The sequence below is a fragment of the Aulonocara sp. 'chitande type north' Nkhata Bay genome, linkage group LG12 (assembly GCF_057382095.1).
Source record: "Aulonocara sp. 'chitande type north' Nkhata Bay isolate Kocher_YH1m ecotype deep benthic linkage group LG12, A_spYH_male_GT1.1, whole genome shotgun sequence".
Classification (NCBI taxonomy): Eukaryota; Metazoa; Chordata; class Actinopteri; order Cichliformes; family Cichlidae; genus Aulonocara; species Aulonocara sp. 'chitande type north' Nkhata Bay.
In genome coordinates, this window is record NC_141355.1 from 26,027,972 (window position 1) to 26,048,535 (window position 20,564).

The window sequence follows — 20,564 nt, forward strand, 5'->3', positions numbered from 1 at the left end:
TTTATTTTTTTTCATGTCTATTTAAGTACTATTTATGACACTATGTTTACACTGAAGCACCGCAGCAATTTCCTAATGTTGTAAACCTGCTCAACATTTGGCAATAAACCCCTTTCTGATTCTGATTAAAACAAACAGGCCATGAGCAACGTCAGTTAAACAGCACTCCCTGCTGGTGACAACTGCTCATTACAATCTGGTCAAAGCAATTTCACAGTCAGTGTGGAGAGAATCTACACTGGGGTTTGTCCTTAAAACAATGCTTAATAACTGTAAATGCAGTCTTGTCTCGATGGCATCCATCTACCTAATTAAGGCCAACTCGCTCATCTGAAACAGTCAAACGGGACATTAGCCTGTTAATGGCGTTGCATCTATGAAGTTGTCAAAAGTATCAAATATCCAGAGTTGAAATAACAGGCCGAAAGCAAGATTACATTTTCTGAAGTCCATCATTTATTTATATAAATACATATAAAATACAATATAAACATTTCATTTTTTGTTGCATTTTTCTCCATTAATACAAGGCGGGGTCTGGGGAAAAAGCCATTACATATCTGTAAATATTTTGTGTTGTGCATTTGCAAATGGGGAAAAAAAAGAATTAAAACAAAACAAACAAACAAACAAACAGAAAAAAAACAAAACAAGTGTAAATCTTTCCACACAAATCTCAATCCTGTGTCCTCAGTCACCAGAGACGCAGAGTGTTATATTCACTTAAGGTTAAAAGGTCATCATAACATACAAAAACTATTCAAGAATTACATCCAAAAAAAGCTAACTCCAGCTATGTGAAGACCCCGTTAGCTTAACAGAATTTCAACACATGAAGCGTAGCAGTCAAGCAAAGCTGCTCATATCTTCCAACTGAATGGCTAAGTTGTGCATATTGTGCAAGTCTTGTAATAGTCTTAATTTTTGCATTATGTCTCTGCAAGGAAGCAGCAAAAACTCACTAGAGCTCTGCTCTGGATCCTACAAGAACTTAGTCTGCCCTCCCCGGCATGTGTCACAGCAACGGTTCATAGGAGACTCAAGTCAGAAGTGAAAACTGATGCCGTTTAAAGACTGCATTTTCAATGAATGTCTACACCACGAGCAGCAGCTGTGAATCAAGCAGCAAAGGAGTGGACGTGCGCTCTCAAACACCTAAACCCGGTTGTGCTTGCTTGTAGCCCTTTGAACAAAGACCTGAAAAACAGGACGCGTGGCTTCTAAACAGTTGTTCTTTTAGGTAGAGTGAAATAAACAACCCTTGATTTCAGTGCACAGTCTTTAAATAATAATAAAAAAAGTATATTGAGAAGTAAGATCAAATCTGAATAAAAAGGGTAAAAAAAGAGAAAAAAAGATCTGTTTTAGAAGCTTTGTGAGGAAGCCAGTATTCCTGTACAGCTCAGGCTCTCACTGGAAGAGCCCTGTAGAGCAGGTGGTCAGTTTCTAAGACTTTATTTTATTAATTTCTTAAGTGTCGACATCTGTGGGAGAACTTTGGCCTTACCTTAAGTAGAAATCAGAAAAGCTAAACCTTTTGGTTTGGTTCAGTAACCTTAAATATAGTTTCGCTTATAATTTAAAGATTGTCTTTTGCAGTTTGTAAGTAAAGGAGTTATCAAAAAATATATATAAAGTCCAGACGAACTGGGTTTGCATCTCAGACTACCACAGTAGTTTCCTTATTTTACTCAACCCCAAACCCCTGAGAAGCTGCTGCGTCACTCATCCTTGTCATGATTGGCATTTCCATTCATGACGCCGTTGGTGTGGTGCGACCATGTCTGAGCCTGAAGGACCTTTGGCAGTCTCTTGCCCTTGGTGTAGGCATGGTACCAGAAGTTGAGGAAGAGAAACAAGAAAATCAGCCCGTACAGGCCGATGATGTAGACGAAGATTGGGAACTGGTATGGGCAGTCCTTTATGAAGAAATACTGGGAGATGTGGCTGGTCACCATAACAAACTGAATCTACAAAGCAAATAAAGAATATAGTGGTTGACTTATAGTGCCAAAGTTTAACCCAGGTCTTTGTAAAGAAGAGCAAAAATAAATATAAAAAGCCATTTGACATACCAGCTGGATGGTTGTGAGGTACTTCTTCCACCACAGGTACTTCTGGTATTTGGGTCCCATGGCAGTCAGCCCATAGTATGTGTACATGATCACGTGAACGACACAATTTAGCAGGGCGTGGAATGTTCCCAGTCCACCTGTAACAGGGAGTGGATGAGGCATTGCGAAAGAAAATGTCAAGGAGTTCATATACTGTCATGAATGAAGGTTGCTTGTACATCGAAGAAGAGGAGGTGGTGGTTTTTACCTGCAGAAAAGCGGACACCAAACCACCAGGTGAATGGCATGATGGAGTGATGGTAGACATGAAGGAAAGTCACCTGGCTGTTCTTTTTCCTCAGCACAAAGAAAATCTGAAAAGAGACGCAGTGCTTTAAAATAAACTGGGTGAGGCCTGGGTGGATATTACAAAGACATAGGTATGCAACTTTTCCCCCCCACTTACTGTGTCTAACATCTCAATGAACTTTGAGAAGTAGTAAAGCCAGCACGTTGCTGCCATCTGGAGGAGAAGTGAGAAAACTTTAGCGCCAGACCCACATACGTCAAAACCTTGAACTACTCGTTTGTAATCAGCTCATCTGAACTTAATAGTGACTTACCCTCAGGCCTTGTGGCGAGTCAGAGTAGTCCACCAAGTCGCAGCGGAAGGAATATCCGGTTCCCCATCCTGACATCACAAACTATGACACAAATGGTGGAAGTTTCGGTTACATGAACAAACAAGACAAGCAGGAAAGTTCCATGTATCAGCTTCTCACGTCATTCACTTTCCACCACCTTTTCATTTAAAAACAGATTTTTCATACAAATAGAAACAAAAGCAGTTCTGCTAGTGTACACCACCCAAACCAAACCCTATTCCAGGACATGCAGTTGGAATTTCTAATTCTGCCAAACCATTTCATCCACTTATTTCTCATCTCTTCTTACTTCCTTTTCACCTTCACTGTAACTCAAATCATGCTGCTGAATCGCATGTCTGCAGGTTAATATCTTGACTTGCATCACCTGCTCCACCCAAACGGCACACCACATGTCTACAATTAAATCTAGCTGCAAATCACAGCTTTCCAAACAGACATGAACACAAACCGCAGCGCGTCTGTGGCTGAACATTCAGTGCAAGTAATTTACAAATTAGAGGTTGTCCTCCATCAACCCAATGCTGTAATGTTTTCCTTCAAGTTTACCTGAATATATCCAATCTCTGGTGTAAAAATAAATTCTGTCACTCAGGTTCATTCATGGCTCATTGGAAAGCAGTGAAACCAAAGTTATGTGGGACCAGAGAAGCATTTGCTGAATACAAAGCATTTTAATAAGGAAATGACACCTGCTGATCTGGTTTAACCTCAAATAACCAGTCCATGAAGGGGAGAAGAAAAAAAAAGAAAAAAAAGAAAGTGTATTTCACAAGAGGGCATGTGTCATAGCAATTTGAAACAATGCAAGACGTTCACTCCCTGTACGGTATGGAGTGCAAAACCTTCCAGGAAAGGATTTCACTTTTAAAATACCCGTCAGCACCAACTGAGGTTAAAAAAAAAAAAAAAAAAAAATAGTATGTGGACTCACCTCATAGCACATGTAGAGTGACAGGGCCACCACGCTGAAATTGTAGACTACAAGAACTCCTTTGAGGTCAAAGGCTTTGCGATTCTCCATGATTCGAGGCCCCAGTGATGTCACAAAGTAAATGTATGCTGTGATGATGATGGTTTGGGGGATAGGAGACGACATGAGCAGCCAATTCTCCGTCCGTGTATCTGCAAAAAAAAAAAAACATGTAGAGGGGTTTGAAAAAAATATGCAGACAGAAAACCAAAAGTGATAGCACAGAGTTAGTTTTGGGCAAAGACTCACCTGCATTTTGCATGAACTCATCATAAATCAGCCCAACAGTGGACTTTATGCTTCCAAACTCCATTTTCAGACAAGCTGCTTGTACTTCACCTAGAAGGAGCAGAGGCAAAGGTCACAGTGTCAGTTTAGACTACAAGTTCAGTGGTATTTGGATGAAAAGCAGAGCACAGAAGCAGGCTCGGTGATATTTGTATCTAGCAACTTCAACCCATGTATGTAGGGGCTTTTGAATATGTATGAAGACTTTACTAAACAAAAATAATAAAATAATTGTAAAACAGATATTTTTTTAATTTAAAAAAAAAGAAAGAGCCATTAATGGTGGCAATTGTTACTACCTCTTGAATGTTTTATACAAAAAGCACAGAGGAGGAACTGGAACGGTTTGTCTAGGGGGAGGGAGAAGGAAAAACAAGTGCAACAGGACTGCTCACTGAGACAAATTCCTCAAGATGCATTATCGCAGGATGAAACTTTAACGCATGTTCAAAATCAAAAATCATGAACCATGTTGCCGTTACAGTTCGGGTTAGGGCACACTGAACTACAGTCAACTACAAAGTCTCAAAGACTGGACTGTTTGAGGGAGGAAAGAAAAAGAAAAAGGCCACTCAGCTATTCTTGGCTGCCCTTCTGAGGCAGACAAAGCGAGAGTGTGATGGGAGTACAATGAGTAGCAGCCCCTCTCTCTCGTCAAAAAACAAGCCACTGTGTGACCAGAATTCATTCAGTAATGAATCAAAACCCAACTTCAACATAGTCCACGTCACACAGACTCTTAGTAGGCTTTGTTGACAGTAATCTACATGCAGATACTAGGCGCTGTTGCTTTTATGACACTGAACCTTATTTAAAAACTGTTCCTGATGAGTGAAAACACCCCATCTATACAATGGATTCAGGACTAGTGCTGAACCAAGTGAAGGTAAGCAGTGAGTGATCAGACAGGTTTTAACCTCTGTGATACTATATAAAGTTTGCCAAAGGGAAATGCTCAATCTGTCATGCAGACAAAGCAGAAGTGAAGCAACTGTAGAGCACAAACCAACAGGTTAGCCTACAGTATTGTTGTAGTTTGTGAAGAAAGAGCAATACATTTGCGAAAGCAACACGTAAAACACATCATCCCTCGTCTGCTGTGGAACCTAACCCTACATGACAGGTTTTCGAGGTGTGTCTACCTGTGTGACACAGGAGCCTAACTGGCTAAAGTGATAAAAGGCATGGCCGTCTGGATTCTCCTCACTAATCAAGACACGGCAAGCCTTGACACGCCAATTAACGTTATAGTCAGAGATGATGATGTGAAAGCTGCTACTCCCATGGCGTGGCTCCTCATTTGTGCAACGTCAACTTCCGCAGGTTACTAAGACAGAAATGTACTTTCAGGTGAGAGGTGGCTACCACCCTCAATTATTAGCTTTTTATAGACCACGAAATAAAATATTTAATATTCATATTATGTGCCACAGAGTGAGCGACAGTACTAAACCCAGACTGGGATTTAGTTGTCAATTAAGAAAAAACAAACAAAAACTTAAGATGAACTTAGTAGACAGCCACTTCGTTTTAAGCATCACAGCAAGTTTAAAATGTGCTGTATAAAAACGTTCATCAATGTATGGCCTATACTTAACATTCTATATCTATAAGCTGAAGATTTACAGTATCCAGGTGGAAAGTTTAGGTTTTCTCGTCTTTTTTCAGAAAACAAAAGCAGCCATCATGCGTGTCACAGTGACCAGAAATGTTTCAGTAATCACGGGCAGGTTTATGGTCGTTGCGCCGGTGTTTTTACATCCTTCCCGTCTTTGTATTTTTACCCCCATTAGAAAGAAAACTCACCAGCCCTCAGCGCCACGGCAGCTGAAACTCAACGACAATCCCCCTTCAACCGCCGAATCGTTGCTATCCAAATTCCCGTTTCCACCTGCAGCCCTCCTACAGGTGTACGCTTCGCTCTCCTGTCACTCGCTAACAGCGCACGCGCTGCTCGCTCCCTTATGCCGGCGAGCCGGAGGCGGGGTTCTGCCTCACGCCACGCCCCCCGCGCTCGCTGATTGGACCCAGTTTAATTCTTGAGCAATGGCTCATCCGAAGCGACGTGACATTTTTTAACAATGATACATGTCTATCTTGACACGTAATTAATCATTTGTTTCAGTTGGAAAACTGCTAAATTGTAATTTTCCACTATAATCACAATAACAGTGGCATTTCCTCTGATTTTAATAAAGCAGACGGACAATTATCCCTAATGTTTATGACAGTGATGTCTTAAATGTTTATATGTCAATAAAACCAATGTGTAAAACTTGTAGGGGGTGTGTCCAACAAAGGTTTCGCCATCGCTTCTTTACTAAGCCCTGACGGCACAACAAATGCAAATTTTTTTAGTAATGACAACAGGACAATCTGTGTTTTTGAATGCCACCTGGTTACTCCCATGTAAGCAATATGGGTAAAGTCTTTTAAAAATCAGGTGTAGACTGAAACCACACCTTTTTAAATGGCCTGCAGATGTCTAGGTAAAGGTTTCATTTCAATAATGTAAATGTAGTATCAGCATTGTGACAGTAAGTATTTATTCAGCTTCCTTTAACAATAGCAGATACTGCCTAAGACTAAAAGAGACTTACTGAAAATACTAATTAAGGACCATTTTGGTTTTACATGTTTAAATAAAAAATAAAAAAAGTAACAATGATTTATCAAACGTACAAAAACATTTACAAAGTCATACCGTTGTTAACACGTTTAAGTTTTAAGGCTTTTGGAGCATTTGTTTTACAGTAATTGTGAATAATCAGACATTAAATGTTGTCCACATGCTCAAAACAAATCCAGCGTTAGTCTTCATCACTGCTCCACGCATCCTGAAAGGCAGGGTTCACCGAAGACTGGCCAGCAGCACCCTGTGAGAGACCAAAACATTTAACTCAGTTTGCACAATAAAGAAAGCTCACTTCTGTGAAAAGTACATAATATATATGCACGTGTCACATGTATGATTATATAACTAAGAAAAAATACAAGTATCTGCAGTTCCCATCAAGTGTGATAGACAACTATGTAAACATTATTTATTAACATGAAGATAACACTGAGGTTTCATAAGTTAAATTCTTCAGATGACACGTGCTTATCTATGATCTCGTTTCTGGAAGGAAAAACAAAAAATCCAGAAAGGTCCAAATCAGAGGACGTTCATTTATAGTAAATGACCACAATTATTGAAGATTAGCTTAAAAACATATATATTTATATATATGAAGATTAAAAGAGGTTTGCAGACTATAATCATTATTGTTTGCACTGGGTATGATGATGTAACATTCATGGCCTTTCTGTACAAAAAACAACCCTACAAAAGCAAAAAGAAGAAAGATCAAATCTGTTATATCATCAAGGGCACTTTATGGAAGCTCTTCTTCACCACTGAAAAACAAGGCAGGTAGAGCCACGACAAAATTTTGAATTATCTCCAAATATTTTGGGTTGTTATGTCAAAATTTCAACTTTTGTCTCAAAGTTGAAACTCTGGAATATCTAAACTGAAATTTTGAAACACTAAAAAATTTTGACTCATGCATAGCAGTTATTATTGTTATTATAATTATATTGTTTTATTTTTTTTCAGTGGTGGAAGCAAAGTTCAACAGCATTTGGATTCCACAATTTTTCAGATTCTTCCATCTACTATTGTTTCCTGTTGTTATGACCTTTACCTTTACTTCATGGTCTGAGTCTTCCTCCACATCTGAGGGACGGAGGACAGGGACCCATGCTAGAATGTTACAGTCTTTACCTCCACTGTACACCTCCTACATACAGCACAAACAACAGGGACAATAATGTACACATCGACCTTTTCAGCAAACCTCAAAGTACTTCCAATGACATCAGTGCGGGGAGAAAACCAGTGTCAACAAGCATAACTGGTACCAAAAGCAAAGTAATGAACACACTTAAAACTGTCCATGTACAACAGGTGATGTCACAGGGGACAGTTTAATGACTGCGGGTCATTATATCATACAGGAAGCATAAAACGTTTTCAGAACAAGGTGTCCCTTCCTGTGACTCTTCAGAGTGACAAGCTGCCAAACTGCATTCTTATAACTGTCAAACACAGAAAATCGATGTCACCGGATGCAGCAACTCCTAATAAGGAGTGCACGGGTTAGACGGCCTTCTCCATTTGTGCCGATACATAATAGGCTGTTTCTCAGCACAAAGGACTGGCTAAATAAACATAACTAGGATTTAAATTAATTAAGGAACACTGGAGTAGAAATACATAACTGAAGTACTAAACAAAAAAACACCATCTTGAATGAAAACAAGCACTGTTTTCACTAAAATATTACACTTAAAATAAAATGAATACAACCTATCTGAAGAATAATCTTGCAATTAATACTTATTTAATAAAAATAGAATATAGTTACTGGAATCACAAAGAATAGGCAGGGAAACCAGTAGCTCTAGATTATTGCATCCACGCTTTCATGTTGTTAAACCAAGTTGTGATCCTACAATCCAAATATCACAAAGAAGTCATTAGTACAGACAGCATTTTCAAGTCTTCCATTGTCCAAGTTTGATGAGCCTGCATGAACTTTGACACATATTACACCTATTCTTATCAATATTATATTGAAACGTATCATATAATCAATAACTGTACATTTATTCTCCCATTTACATGTTTCGTCTCAGGCACAGTGTACAGAAAAGATGACAATAGCCACCATGACTTCACCCATTGATTATGAAGTCCCATTTTGACTTGAGTGGGAGAGTGAATTTATCTGAGAAAGCGACAACGTTGCATGCTAACAAGGAAGTGACTCGTCAGTCACAACATAGGCCTACACTAGAGTGTACACTGCTTTAATAGCACTGTAAAGAGAGGAGAGAACAACTGCACCACCACTGCAAGATAGGAGTATGGTTGTTTTCTTCTGGCAACCAGCGGTGTCACTTCCTGCTTGCCTTAAGAAAAAAGTAATGGGTTCACTTTTTAAGATGCATAACTTTTCTGTATATACAGTCGATGATTCTATCACATTTTGGACTTGTGACACCTGTGAAGTAATCCTGAATCACCTGTTGCCTGTCGGTTAGCACATATGTCCATATACACAGATTTTAACATGACTCATTCACTCATTGCCTCGATTAGGTAATTCATTGAGGCACAAATGAAAGAAAAAGCTTTTGCAACATATCTGGTAGCACTGACGACTAAAGAGTCAAGAATTTATTTAGTCGAAATGGCTGTGATAAAGCACAAATGTCACATGGAACTAACTGCTTCCAATTCTGTCAACACAAGCAGAGCGTTTTACAAGGCAACAGGAAAACAACAGTAAGACAGACTGCACTGTTTTGCTCCTAGATCTGATAAAGCAGAGATAAATGTGATGGCATTAATTTTCACACATGGTAAAGAGGCTATGAGCACAAACCTGAGTTTCACATAAGAAGCACCTGCATTTGCATTTATGGAAGTCAGTATTGACTCTACCCTGTTATCTATCCGCAGGAAGTAACTCATTTGAGAGTACCATGGTGACTGCAGATTACTTACAGGTACTACTGCAGAGCTGATGAAATAAAACAAAAAGATGAGGAACAGAGAGAATCCAGCAGGGTTACTGTAAGCATGCGGGGGACAAACCACTCTTGACTGTGAGGTGATAAATCAGATGGACTCACCTGGTAGTCTGGGTGGAACTCACAACAGTCCACACTGTTATAGTGACCCCTAAGCATGGTGACCAGCTCTCCCGTGTGAAGGGTGTACACTGCAACAGAGCTGCCGCATGGCACAAACACAAACTCTGGGCTGCAGCCACGTGACACTGTGAACTGTAGCCTTTTCCGACTCTCGTTGCAGACCTTCCCATAATTTACCTGAGGGATAACGAGTGAAGGGGCACACGGTTCAGATGACATCCGAATAAAAAGTCCAAACATAAACCTCAGGCATTTTCTGCATAAGGATTAAGCCATTTTTAATCGAATGCCAAGATGTTGCAAAACATTCTGGAAGATTAGAAATTTTCTGCACTTTCATTTGACAAAAAAAAACTTCAATTAATTCATGAAAATGAAAATAAGATTATCCAAAGAGCCCATTAAAAGACACTAATATTTAAAGGCTTCTAAAGCTTAACTGTGGACATAAAACTTGGACACAATTCCTTTAAAGGCTTTATTTTTAAGTGTGTCACTATTTTTCAAGACTTGGTAGAGTTTCCAAAATGAAGACAAACAGAACTTTAAATAGGGCAGCTATGTGAACTTGAAGGCAGAGAATAACTTGTATTTTTCCTATGCATCTGTGAAACAGGCCGAATGAGGTAACACATTCCAAGGCTCGCAAAATTTCTAAATCCCTGGAAGCCCTTCGGGCCGGCACTCTACAGTTTTTGGTAGCCCAAAATAAATTTAAGTAGCCCGAATAAAAAAGGGAGCAATTTTTTTATCTTTTGTTTCCGTTACAATATTATGCTTTAATGTTTAATATTGTAACGGAAACAAAAATTAATCAAAAAATTTTTAAAATACAAATCACAACAACTGTATAAAGATTCCAATCATCAACTCAAATACTTGGTTCTCATTGAACAGAAATTTCTATGAACTTGTAAGAACTGTGTAGAACATGAATCAGTCTGTGTCAGATCCTGAATCTGACATTTCCACTGGAGTCACTGGTAAGAGGTAAGTGGAACCAAGATCTAGGACATTTGCTTTTTGAAGTTTGCAAAGACTGCTAAATTTTGCCAAAGGTAGTTCACTCTTTGCAACATAGTACGCTGTTCTAAACAGCTTTTTCAGGACTTCTTCTCGTGCTTGGTTCATTTTTAGTATGTTTTTTGCAATTGCTGTTTGTTCTGGGAAAGATATTGCAGACTGGGAAATAATGCATTCCTTGCATTTCTCATGGGTTCTGATGGGGTCTTTCTTAAAATTACTGGTCCCAGTAACAAAGGCGCTTGTCGACTCAGAAATTGAATGAAACTCACAACACACCTGGCAGAACATCATGTTATTTAGCTCGTCATATTCCAGCCACAGAAATTCTTTTGTCCATGAAACCAAAAAAGCTACGCTTTTTTTTGCCTCATAGTCTGATTTGTCATAACTTTTCCGTTTTGTGGTAAGCTTTTCTTTGGCTGTCCCTTCTTCACCCTGTCTTATTTGGCTGAGCAGAACTAAAATACCGGCTTAAATCCTGCTGCTTTTACACACGCACTCGCATAACGCTCAGCGATTCTCTGCGCGATCAACCTCTCACATGTTTAAGCTTGCTGTGGGAGATTTCACTTGTCATGTTTGAATAGTAAGCTAATGAGTGATAAGACGATGTCAGAGGAATTGGTGTGCAAGTAATCATCACTCACCAATCAGTGCTGCCGCTCTCTACACACAGTTCGCGCAATCGCAAAGTGAAAGCAAAAAACAAGCAGAAATTCAAACGCGATTTCAGTATGTCACATATTGACAGTGGCTCATCGATGCCAATGACATAATTACTCAGCTACATTTTCGAAAGAATGCAAAAGCATTGACATATATTTTCCTATGATAGCCCGATGGGCAGGGCTGAGATAGATTTTGGTAGCCCGACTGGAAAAACCTTTTGCGAGCCCTGCATTCCTTTCACATGTCACTCATGTGCAACACAAGTTTTGCATGGAAGCACACTTTTTTTAAGTACCCAATTTTCTGGTATCCATGTTATCTCAGTCTAGACAAAAAAAAAAAAAAGAAAAGAAAAGAAAAAAACAAAACAAAAAACAATCCGCCTTTTTTATTTTATGCTATTTCTTTGCTCTGATTTCTCTAACTTCTAGGCAAAACTAAAAGCAAAAGTCGAATATTCAATCTTTGAGGCTGTGAGATCTAACACGTAAACCTGGTTTTTACAACCACTAACATTTTCTGATCGTTGGTAACCAGTTAGGGATTGTCAACTTGTTTTACCTGTTTAAAAATCTGATGGCACAAGTTCATTGTTCCTGGCAGATCAATTATTTTGGGTAAAACAGAACAAAAAAGGCAAATTATTCAAAAACAGATTTTTTTCAGAAGTACATTATGTGAATTTTAGTAGCTTATAAAAAACGAACATTTATAATACTTACAATAAGAAAATGTTTAATCTGTTTGTTTGCCTGGGTGCCTGGGTTTCACTATATTGTATTTTGATGCTTCGGCAATATTCTTTTTAGAATTTAAGCATTGAAGCATCTACGAATCTGAATTTTAGTAAAACTAAGTCTGAGTCTCACCGGGATAACGTACACTAAGAAAGCCTGTGAAGTGCGTCTGTTATAAAGCCTGTGTAGCAGCATTCTTGCTCAGGTAGTTCAAGCCCTGAAGAGAAGGCACCATAGTAACCTAACTCACACCCTTCTAGGATTGAAATTCTAAAAATCTGTTAACTCCTTTCATGTTTCTAACTGTTTAAATGGTGTAACTACAACTGGCCAAGAACCAAGAACACTTGTAATAGTCATCAATATTGATTTCATCAATTCTCACACCTATTCTTATCAGTATTATACTGATATAACATATAATCAGATAATCAGCACCCAGCCTGCAGATATACTATTTGTTGTGTTATTTAGCTCACTGATAGGATTTCAGGCTTCATGTATGCGGCCTTTTGTAGCTAAAACTGAGCATAGTATTACTTCTATCAAGCTCAGCTGCAATTTCAACAGCTCAGTTGATATCAGCGTCATCAAAGAACTGCAGGGCAGCACGGTGGTGCAGTCACTGTCTGCAGGAAGGATCTGGGTTCAAATCTACTGACCAGTTTGAGCCTCTGTGTTTGCTGTGTGTGTTCTCTACAGGTACTTGAGCTTCTTCCCACAGTTCAAAAACATGCTAAATTGGTCTGGATGTGCAAGTACATGAATGTCTGTCTCACTATGTTGCTAAGCTGGGACAGGCCTCAGGCCCCTTCATGGCCATAAACTGGATAAGCCCTTAAGGAACTGGTTGGAAGGATATAGTTGTAGGATAGTCCTGACTAGATTATGACTGAGCCTCTGTTCAGCAAAAGACAAACTGGTTTGTTGTAACAACATTACATGAAGTGCTTTTTTACACAGGCTGTGAGGACAAAGCCTTCATACACCTTACCAGTGTATTCTCCCCGGTGGCACTATTCCATAGCCTCATACGGTCATCGGTTCCAGTAGTGAGCAGGTAGAGGCCATCACCAGTGAAGCACAGGCCATTCACTCTGCCGTTATGGGCGGTGTTTACTGGTTAAAGACAGATTAGATATGGTAGCAGTGTATTTGTCACCTAAAGACTTTAAGAAATATTTGTCTTATACAGTGACAATCCATCAATGATAAGTTTTTAGTGTCCATCAAAACCATATGTCTCCCAGAAAAACTGGTTTAATTGTAATCGGCTGTTCTCTGAACTTCTGACCCCCTGGTTTGAATGCAAAGGCACTTCAAACAGGAAAAACAGATACCATTTATGCAGAATGTTGACCTTTTCCCAAGTGAGCCAAACTCAGCACTACCCTGAATATCTTGGAAGTCATTAGACGTGACAATTCAGAGGAAAACAAAGCTGTCGTGGTTCATATAAATTAGAAATGTATTTTTAATTTAAAGCATCAGCAATCGGATTGGTTCATGTTGATGCTCTGAGGTCTCCCATCCAAAAGACTTCCGCTGAACTATTTTGGTGACAGGACACACCTCAGCTCCCATTTATCTACTGCATGTAAACTGTATATACAGCACCACTGTACAATAAATACTACATTATGGGGCGAAAGATGGATAAATGGGGTATTGAGGTACTGAACTAGAACTGTTTCTCTGTCAATGACATAATAACACAACAAGATCTCCTTGAAGTCAGCTCCACTCAGGAAAAATGAGACAAAAAATTTAATGAAAAGAAAAATGCCAACAATACCTGCCTCAGAGGAGGCTTTCGACTTGTCTCCATTGTGTTGGTCCAGAGTGAAGAGACTACCTGAAGCACGGCGCACATCCCATACTTTCACCTTGCTGTCTGCACTTAAGAAGGAAAACCAGGGAAATGACTTGTTTACTTTCTATGCTCCCTAAAAATTCAGGTACTTAACAAAAACATGATTTGTGTTTAAATATTCCATTAACAGGATACAAGCTGAGGCTGATGCACTACAGACGAGCTGGTTTGTGTACCCTAGTGTTTGTTTTTAAAGGTCAGTTTTCTGTAGGGAATTAAAACGCTGCTCCATATTAGAATATCATACATGTGTGTGTGTGTGTGTGTGTGTGTGTGTGTGTGTGTGTGTGTGTGTGTGTGTGTCTCTGTGCCAGTTGTTTTCAAAATCACTTACACTCTTTGGGGACAGAAGCACAGTGATCCCAGTGGGTTAATTAGCAGGTCTAATGTGGCATAAAACAGGTGGGGACAGTATCTACCATATGCTAAACTGGCAGGCCTGCTAGAGCGCCACGGTGCTATCTAGTAGTGTTCTGGTGCCATTATCCTTGATGCAGGGTTGTGATGTAGCCAGATGGCTGGGAAGTGAGATGACAAGAACTGCTGGGAAATTACATAGAGGGGATTGTCCTGTAGCTGGCGTTTCACTTTGATGTGGCTCTGAGGGCAAACTAGGGTAGCCAAGAATGGCAAAGAGAGCTTACCTGGCAGTGGCTAAGATATGCTCGTATCTGGGTGACCACCGCACAGACAGGACCTCTGCTCTGTGACCTGCAATGGCAAATACGTTACTTTCTTTCTTCTGCGTGGGTGGATGAAAAGAACAGAAAGAACAGAGTAAAAGCACTGTGATCAACTAACCCTGAAGAATATGAATCCGTGAACCGGACTTGAGGTCACACAGTTGGATTTTAGGATTTGTGGTGCCCACTGGAAACACAGAGACACAGACATAGTTCAAAGATTAGACTTACAAGGATGATGTAAATAGTGAATAGGGGCACTCCTTCTAAAATGTAAAATCCCCAATTATCGTTATCAATGTGTAAAAGGTGTGTTATCAGGGTAAAAACAGGAATTTGAGGTTCTAAGAGAACGAGTATGATACTGTAAATATTGCTGTTTAGGAACAGATTCCCTTAAAACAGTTTCCCTTGTGTTAGTGTCTTTCTAGAAAAAACCGAAGGTATTGGGGGAGGGGGAGGGGATTCACTCAAAACTAGTTTGACGAGAATCTGTAAAACTTCTAACGAGGAATGAATTGTTTAGGAACCAAAGAAAATAAAAGAGATTGACACTGTGATTATCTCTGAACTAGAAACAGGTGTGTCAAGGGACTGGTTATGTAAAGGACATAGAACACATTCTCCAGTAGGTATTAACAACCTGTTGGTCCAGCTCAGTGAAACAAGAACACTTCTGCTGACCGAATTATGCACCCCAACCCCACCCCTTCATACATGTAAAGCACTTAGCACCTTGCTTAGTATGACAAAGCAGTGACAGGATAAGTATTGCGATTTTTGTTCAATGAGTTTGAAAACACAATGACAGAAATGCAAGCAGCTAGTGCAGCTTGTTTACTCTGTGTCACTGAGATCAGCAAAAACTCACTGGGATCATGCACGCACCTGCAATGAGACTGTGCTTCCTGGCGATTGGGGACAGGTGGTGACAGTAGACGTTGCCTTCAAACTGAAACACTTCAGCAGGCTGCATAATCAAAGAAGGAGACGGAGAGAAAGAAAAATGTTACTTATGGTAGAAATACAGCAATCTCCATATTTAGACCTGTGTGTATTTGCTTATGTTTGCCTCAGTGACAATCTATAGAAATATACAAGCACAGTTTTAACATTTAACAGTGTTAGAAAGTCACTCTGTGAAGGGAAAGAGCTCCCAGCTTTAAGTAAAAATAAAAGGGCAATGCAGATCAGAGCTCAGAAGGCAGATCGCCTGAGCACCAGTGGCGGTTACAATGCAAATTCTTCAGCAAACATAAAAAGCCTCTCTGTGCTCCATCTGTAAGTGTGCGCCAGCACCCACGTGGCCTTAACCACTGGCTGCACACACAGAGGAAGCTCTGTTTGCATAAAAATGCATCCACAATAATGCAAAACACACACTAATGGACAAACAGCCATGAGCAATTAGGAATTTAATAGATGCAACTGTGTGTGTGTTTGTGCGAGAGACAGAAACACACAGGTTAAACCGAGTGAAAGGTTGACAGGTTCTTTTCTGTCCCTTCCCTGACCTTTTAAAGCAACTGCGGTGCCAGTGTAACTCTAGCATAGTTCAGAGCCTGCCATATGGGACAATGTGGCATAGAAAGGTAGAAAGCATGAAGCAGAAAATAAGAAAGCGAGGGGAAGAGAAAATGAAAAGAACAAAAGGCGGGGGTGGGGGTGGAGAAGCCATAAATTAGAATTTGATAATGAAATGCAACACACTCTCTGTGAGCTCTACAATAAATCCCACCTTTGTGGAGTTTTAATACAACACTCAGTATTTATTGAGGCTGCACAGAGAGGTGTTGATTTAGCTCTGGTATTACTGAGTTTATGTTGGGTGGCACTGTAACGCTTCCAGTATCTCTATCTTTGTTCATGCCACTTCACACACATTTTGCAGGTGTGCCTGACAAAACTAAGCTAGGTAATAAACTTGTTAGGCATTAAGCCTCTCTGCAACCCCTACTGGCTTTGCAGTGCCAGTACAAGAGCCTTTAGCTGGCAGATGTGTTTAACTGTTCGCTGTCCACAGCTGTTACCTTATGTATAAAAGCATGACTGATTTAGCTTAGGGAAGGCCACAACTCCTTGCAAGACCTCCTCTTGCTCATCTGGCTGACCTTAAACAATCATTTTTCTAACCTCTGCTGTCAGTCTCCATTTCACCTAGTGGCTTGATTATCAGATGATACAGTAGTTGACATGCCTTACCTTTAATGTCTCTGTGTCCCAGACTTTCATGGTCTTGTCAAAGGAACTGGATACAAACATTCCTGTGTCATAAGGATACCACTGGACTGTCTCTACACTAAATTTATGGACATAGCGGCTAGACCTAAAAACAAGAACAAAAAAAATAAAAATAAAACATGGGGTGAAAGCCATGTGTCATGTTTTTGATTTGGGATTGACAAAACCAGATAGCGCAGGATGTTTTCTGTAATAAGTGAGAAAAAACTCATGTACAGTTAGTTCTATAAATGTTTGGATGCTGATACAATTTTCACATTTTTGGCTCTTAACTCTGACAGCTGAAACTGAAATAAAATAATCAAGATGAACCTGAAATGCAGACTTTAAACCTTAAACTGAAGCGGATGAATAAAAATACTGAACTGAAGAATTAGAGACATTTTTACACACACAACTAAACAAGTTGCTTAAAACCTGTATCATGGATGGCTGTAGGCTGTCTTTATTTCCTAATCAGTTATGCAGGCAAAAGATGGGAAGTTGACTCCAAGGCTTTCTGTGAAGCCTCAATAGTTTTCAGTGAAAGTGAAGCCAGCTCATTATGCAAATGAGCATGGCCCTGAGTTTCATGCTCATGACCAGAGCATGAAACTCAGATTAACCTGTTCCAAAATGCAAGAAGAACGTTCTGTAGGTCCAGCATTTGAAGCGTAGAACAACTTCTGCAGTGTGATCCATGGGAATAGATGGTTTCCAATAGCACTGGGTATTGGTGTTTATTGAAGACAGAAGCAGATTGATAAAATTTTGAATGGTATTGCACAGATGTGATTTCTTTTCAGATTTAATCAAATGCAGCAACGCTAAGTCAATGATACTTCACGTTACAGATGCGCAGTTCCCAAAAAACTATTAAAACAAGCTGGAAGTTTATTTATAAGAGTGGTATTCTGTAGTAGCAACGTGAATCCCCTAATCTCAACACAATTAAAGATGCGTTTTATTTGATAAAGACAAAACAACTGTAGACAGCTGTTGTAAAAGCCTGGCAAAACTTCACAAAAGGAAACTATTCTCAAACCCATTCAACACTCATTCGTTTTAGTAAAAAGATTACGCTAATTTATCCAAATCCATTTGAGCTCGTAAAATTATGGGAAGGTATTAAACAACAGCTGTAATTTCTCAGTGGTTAATGGGTGAAGGTCTGCGTTTTGATTGCATCTTGATTATTTAATTTCAGATTTACTGTGGTAGATCTCTCCTAGTTTCTGTGTATATTTTTATAGCCAAAACAAAAAGCTGTAGGTAGCTGGGGACAGCACTGTGTGTACAGCCCGCAATAAAATGCTACTCTCTAGTGGATGGAATTAGTAAATGGGCTAACATTTACCTTCCTACTGTGCAGACTGCCTTGCAGGTGTACTGTAGTTTCCCACTGAAGTTCTCCAGGTCATAGATGACGATTACTCCGTCTGCACCTCCAGACAGCATGCTGAACAGCAGAAAAAATGTCATCTGAAATACTTTTTTTTACTTTGTCTTACAAACCTTGTAAAATATACACACATAGGTTCAATCATCAGGCTCACCCTCTGAAACCAGACTTCTGCCTTCATATTCACTATACTAACTAACAAAGATTGGGGTTACTTGTTAAAAATATGAATTTCCAGAGCAGTCAAGTCACAGTGCAGGAACGTTTCAATACTATGAATAATTGTTCTTTCATCTAAGGGTTAAATGAGTGTTTAATGTGACGTAAATATACTTACATTGTTATCTTTACTTCTACTTTATTGGGTTTTGCTTTGTTGTCATTGCTTTTATATGTTAATCTGTCTTGCTGAAATAAATTGCCCCTTTGGGATCTTAAGACTTATTTCCTATATTTTTACAGCTGCAAAGGTCTTAAACAGATTAAAAAAACATCAAGCACTTGGGTAATGTTTTTGTATTGTTTTTACTTTATTCTGGTCTGTATTTTGACCATCTTTTGTAATGCCTCTGTAAAGTACTATAGTTCTCGGATTGGTTCTTGTCTTAAAAAGCACCAAAATAAATTAATTTTACTTACTTACATACTTATCATTGAACCACTGACAGTGATTCTGCAGCATTTCAAAACTATACAGTAGAGATGGACCGATCTGATATTACGTATCGGTCTGATCCTCAATAGTTACCCACAATAATAATAATATGAATAATAATAATAATAAACTCTCAGACCTTTACAGAGAACCCAAGGTTGCTTTACACATAAAGGTTTAAGGTCAAAGCCTCAGTGAGTAGTTGGCATTTCAACTATTTTATGAAAATGTCCAGAGACAGCTTATGGTGGATCTCAAGCGGGATCAGCAGCAGTGAAGGTTGTCCTCCGAAAGATCGCAATGTAGTGTGTGTAGAAATTAAATATTACAACTTTCACAGCCTATGGTTAAGATATTTATCTCTGTGTCAGGACAGCAAGTTATTTAGTCAGATAAATTTTACTTTTCTGCATGATTTTTCCAATAGAGCTTATTTTTTGTTGTTTTTATGCAACATCCCAATCACTGCAATATTGCAAGAATTAACATTCCAAGGGGGGATATTAATGAATTATTTTATGAACCTGTATGGGACATGGGAATGGCACAGTCTGGGTTCAAATCCACTGGCCGAACGGGGGTCTTTCTGTCTGGAGTTTGTATGAAAGAACTGAATAAGTGATTAAGAAAATGGATAGATTAAGCTTTGTTTACTATGTTACTCAGACTTACTATCTTCCCTCAACTGCTTCAATGTCAATGGTATTAATGCCATTTCCATGGATTCGGTCCACATCTCTGTCCGGATTCAACTGCAGACCGAGGACCCTTTGGAAAGAGAGAGATCGCTGGGTTTCTTAAGTGAGTCACACATATTATAATGTAAAAATGTATGAAGGCAAACTGAAACCTAAGTAGTTAACTAACTCTAAAACGTTAGAGATGAATTAACAAACAATGGCCCAGACTAAGGCGCTTAAATCTAGAGTTAGTGTTTCTTTCTTTTGTTAAAATAAATAACTTTTCAGTTTGTGGGAATTTCCAAAACATAATAAGTCTGGCACAGATTCGAGAGTCGTATGTAATACAGCAATGATGCTAACAATAGTTAAGAACTATTTATAAACAAAACCTCATGTATGTGTATTAACTAAGATGCTTGTTATGTTACATAATGTTCATATAGTACCGGTATAATTTCGATTTCATAGTTTTATTAGTCCAAAGCTTGCTGTGGACTTCTTCTTGCTAGTTATGTTTATAAGAGCTTCTCTCTCACCTTCTCGTTGATTCCGCTCGTCTCAGTCTCAGAGGGTCATCCAGACCAGCCCGCCTGGCTGTCAGAAAGCCCAACATAGCTTCAACATGAAGACAACTTCTTTCTGTTTTAACAGTTAGCCAGTATTTAAACCGCGTTACAGTTCAAAAGCTAACATGTTACCCACAATGTAGTGACGTTTTAATCCAAAGTAAGTCTCGGGACGTCCTGTAAAACATTACACGATATGAAATAGAAAAATACCCAACTTAAATACTTCCATCGTGATATTTTTACAATTCATTGCTTATAATTCAAAGAAATTTAAGTGGCCTCTCAAGAATTCAAAACAAGTCGCCGCCATGTTGGATTCTAAAGCATTCAACTACAGATGCGATGATTGGTGGGTCTGATA

The 20,564-nt window shown here is 39.2% G+C and overlaps 2 protein-coding genes across 4 annotated transcripts; both read right to left on the reverse strand.

Moving 5' to 3' along the window:
- Nucleotides 1-433: 433 nt before the first annotated feature.
- On the reverse strand, nt 434-6,113 carry elovl7a (ELOVL fatty acid elongase 7a). Its single transcript, XM_086314659.1, has 8 exons — nt 5,787-6,113; nt 3,942-4,031; nt 3,654-3,844; nt 2,678-2,758; nt 2,521-2,577; nt 2,323-2,428; nt 2,076-2,212; nt 434-1,970 (listed from the first exon to the last, which is right to left on the reverse strand). Exons 2-8 carry the CDS (start codon nt 4,003-4,005, stop codon nt 1,722-1,724), a joined length of 885 nt encoding a protein of 294 aa, XP_086170785.1. The 5' UTR covers nt 4,006-4,031; nt 5,787-6,113; the 3' UTR covers nt 434-1,721.
- A 390-nt stretch (nt 6,114-6,503) lies between these two features.
- ercc8 (excision repair cross-complementation group 8) lies at nt 6,504-20,540 on the reverse strand. Of its 3 annotated transcripts, XM_086314656.1 has the most exons (13): nt 20,337-20,539; nt 20,171-20,228; nt 19,624-19,719; nt 18,252-18,353; nt 16,877-17,000; nt 15,563-15,644; nt 14,793-14,861; nt 14,636-14,702; nt 13,914-14,017; nt 13,113-13,237; nt 9,666-9,863; nt 7,670-7,765; nt 6,504-6,856 (listed from the first exon to the last, which is right to left on the reverse strand). In XM_086314656.1, exons 1-13 carry the CDS (start codon nt 20,386-20,388, stop codon nt 6,791-6,793), a joined length of 1,239 nt encoding a protein of 412 aa, XP_086170782.1. In that variant the 5' UTR covers nt 20,389-20,539; the 3' UTR covers nt 6,504-6,790. The 3 variants fall into 3 exon arrangements, with proteins under 3 accessions (XP_086170782.1, XP_086170784.1, XP_086170783.1); XM_086314658.1 differs by lacking the exon at nt 9,666-9,863 and having other exon boundaries at nt 20,337-20,540; XM_086314657.1 differs by having other exon boundaries at nt 20,171-20,531.
- Nucleotides 20,541-20,564: the final 24 nt, after the last annotated feature.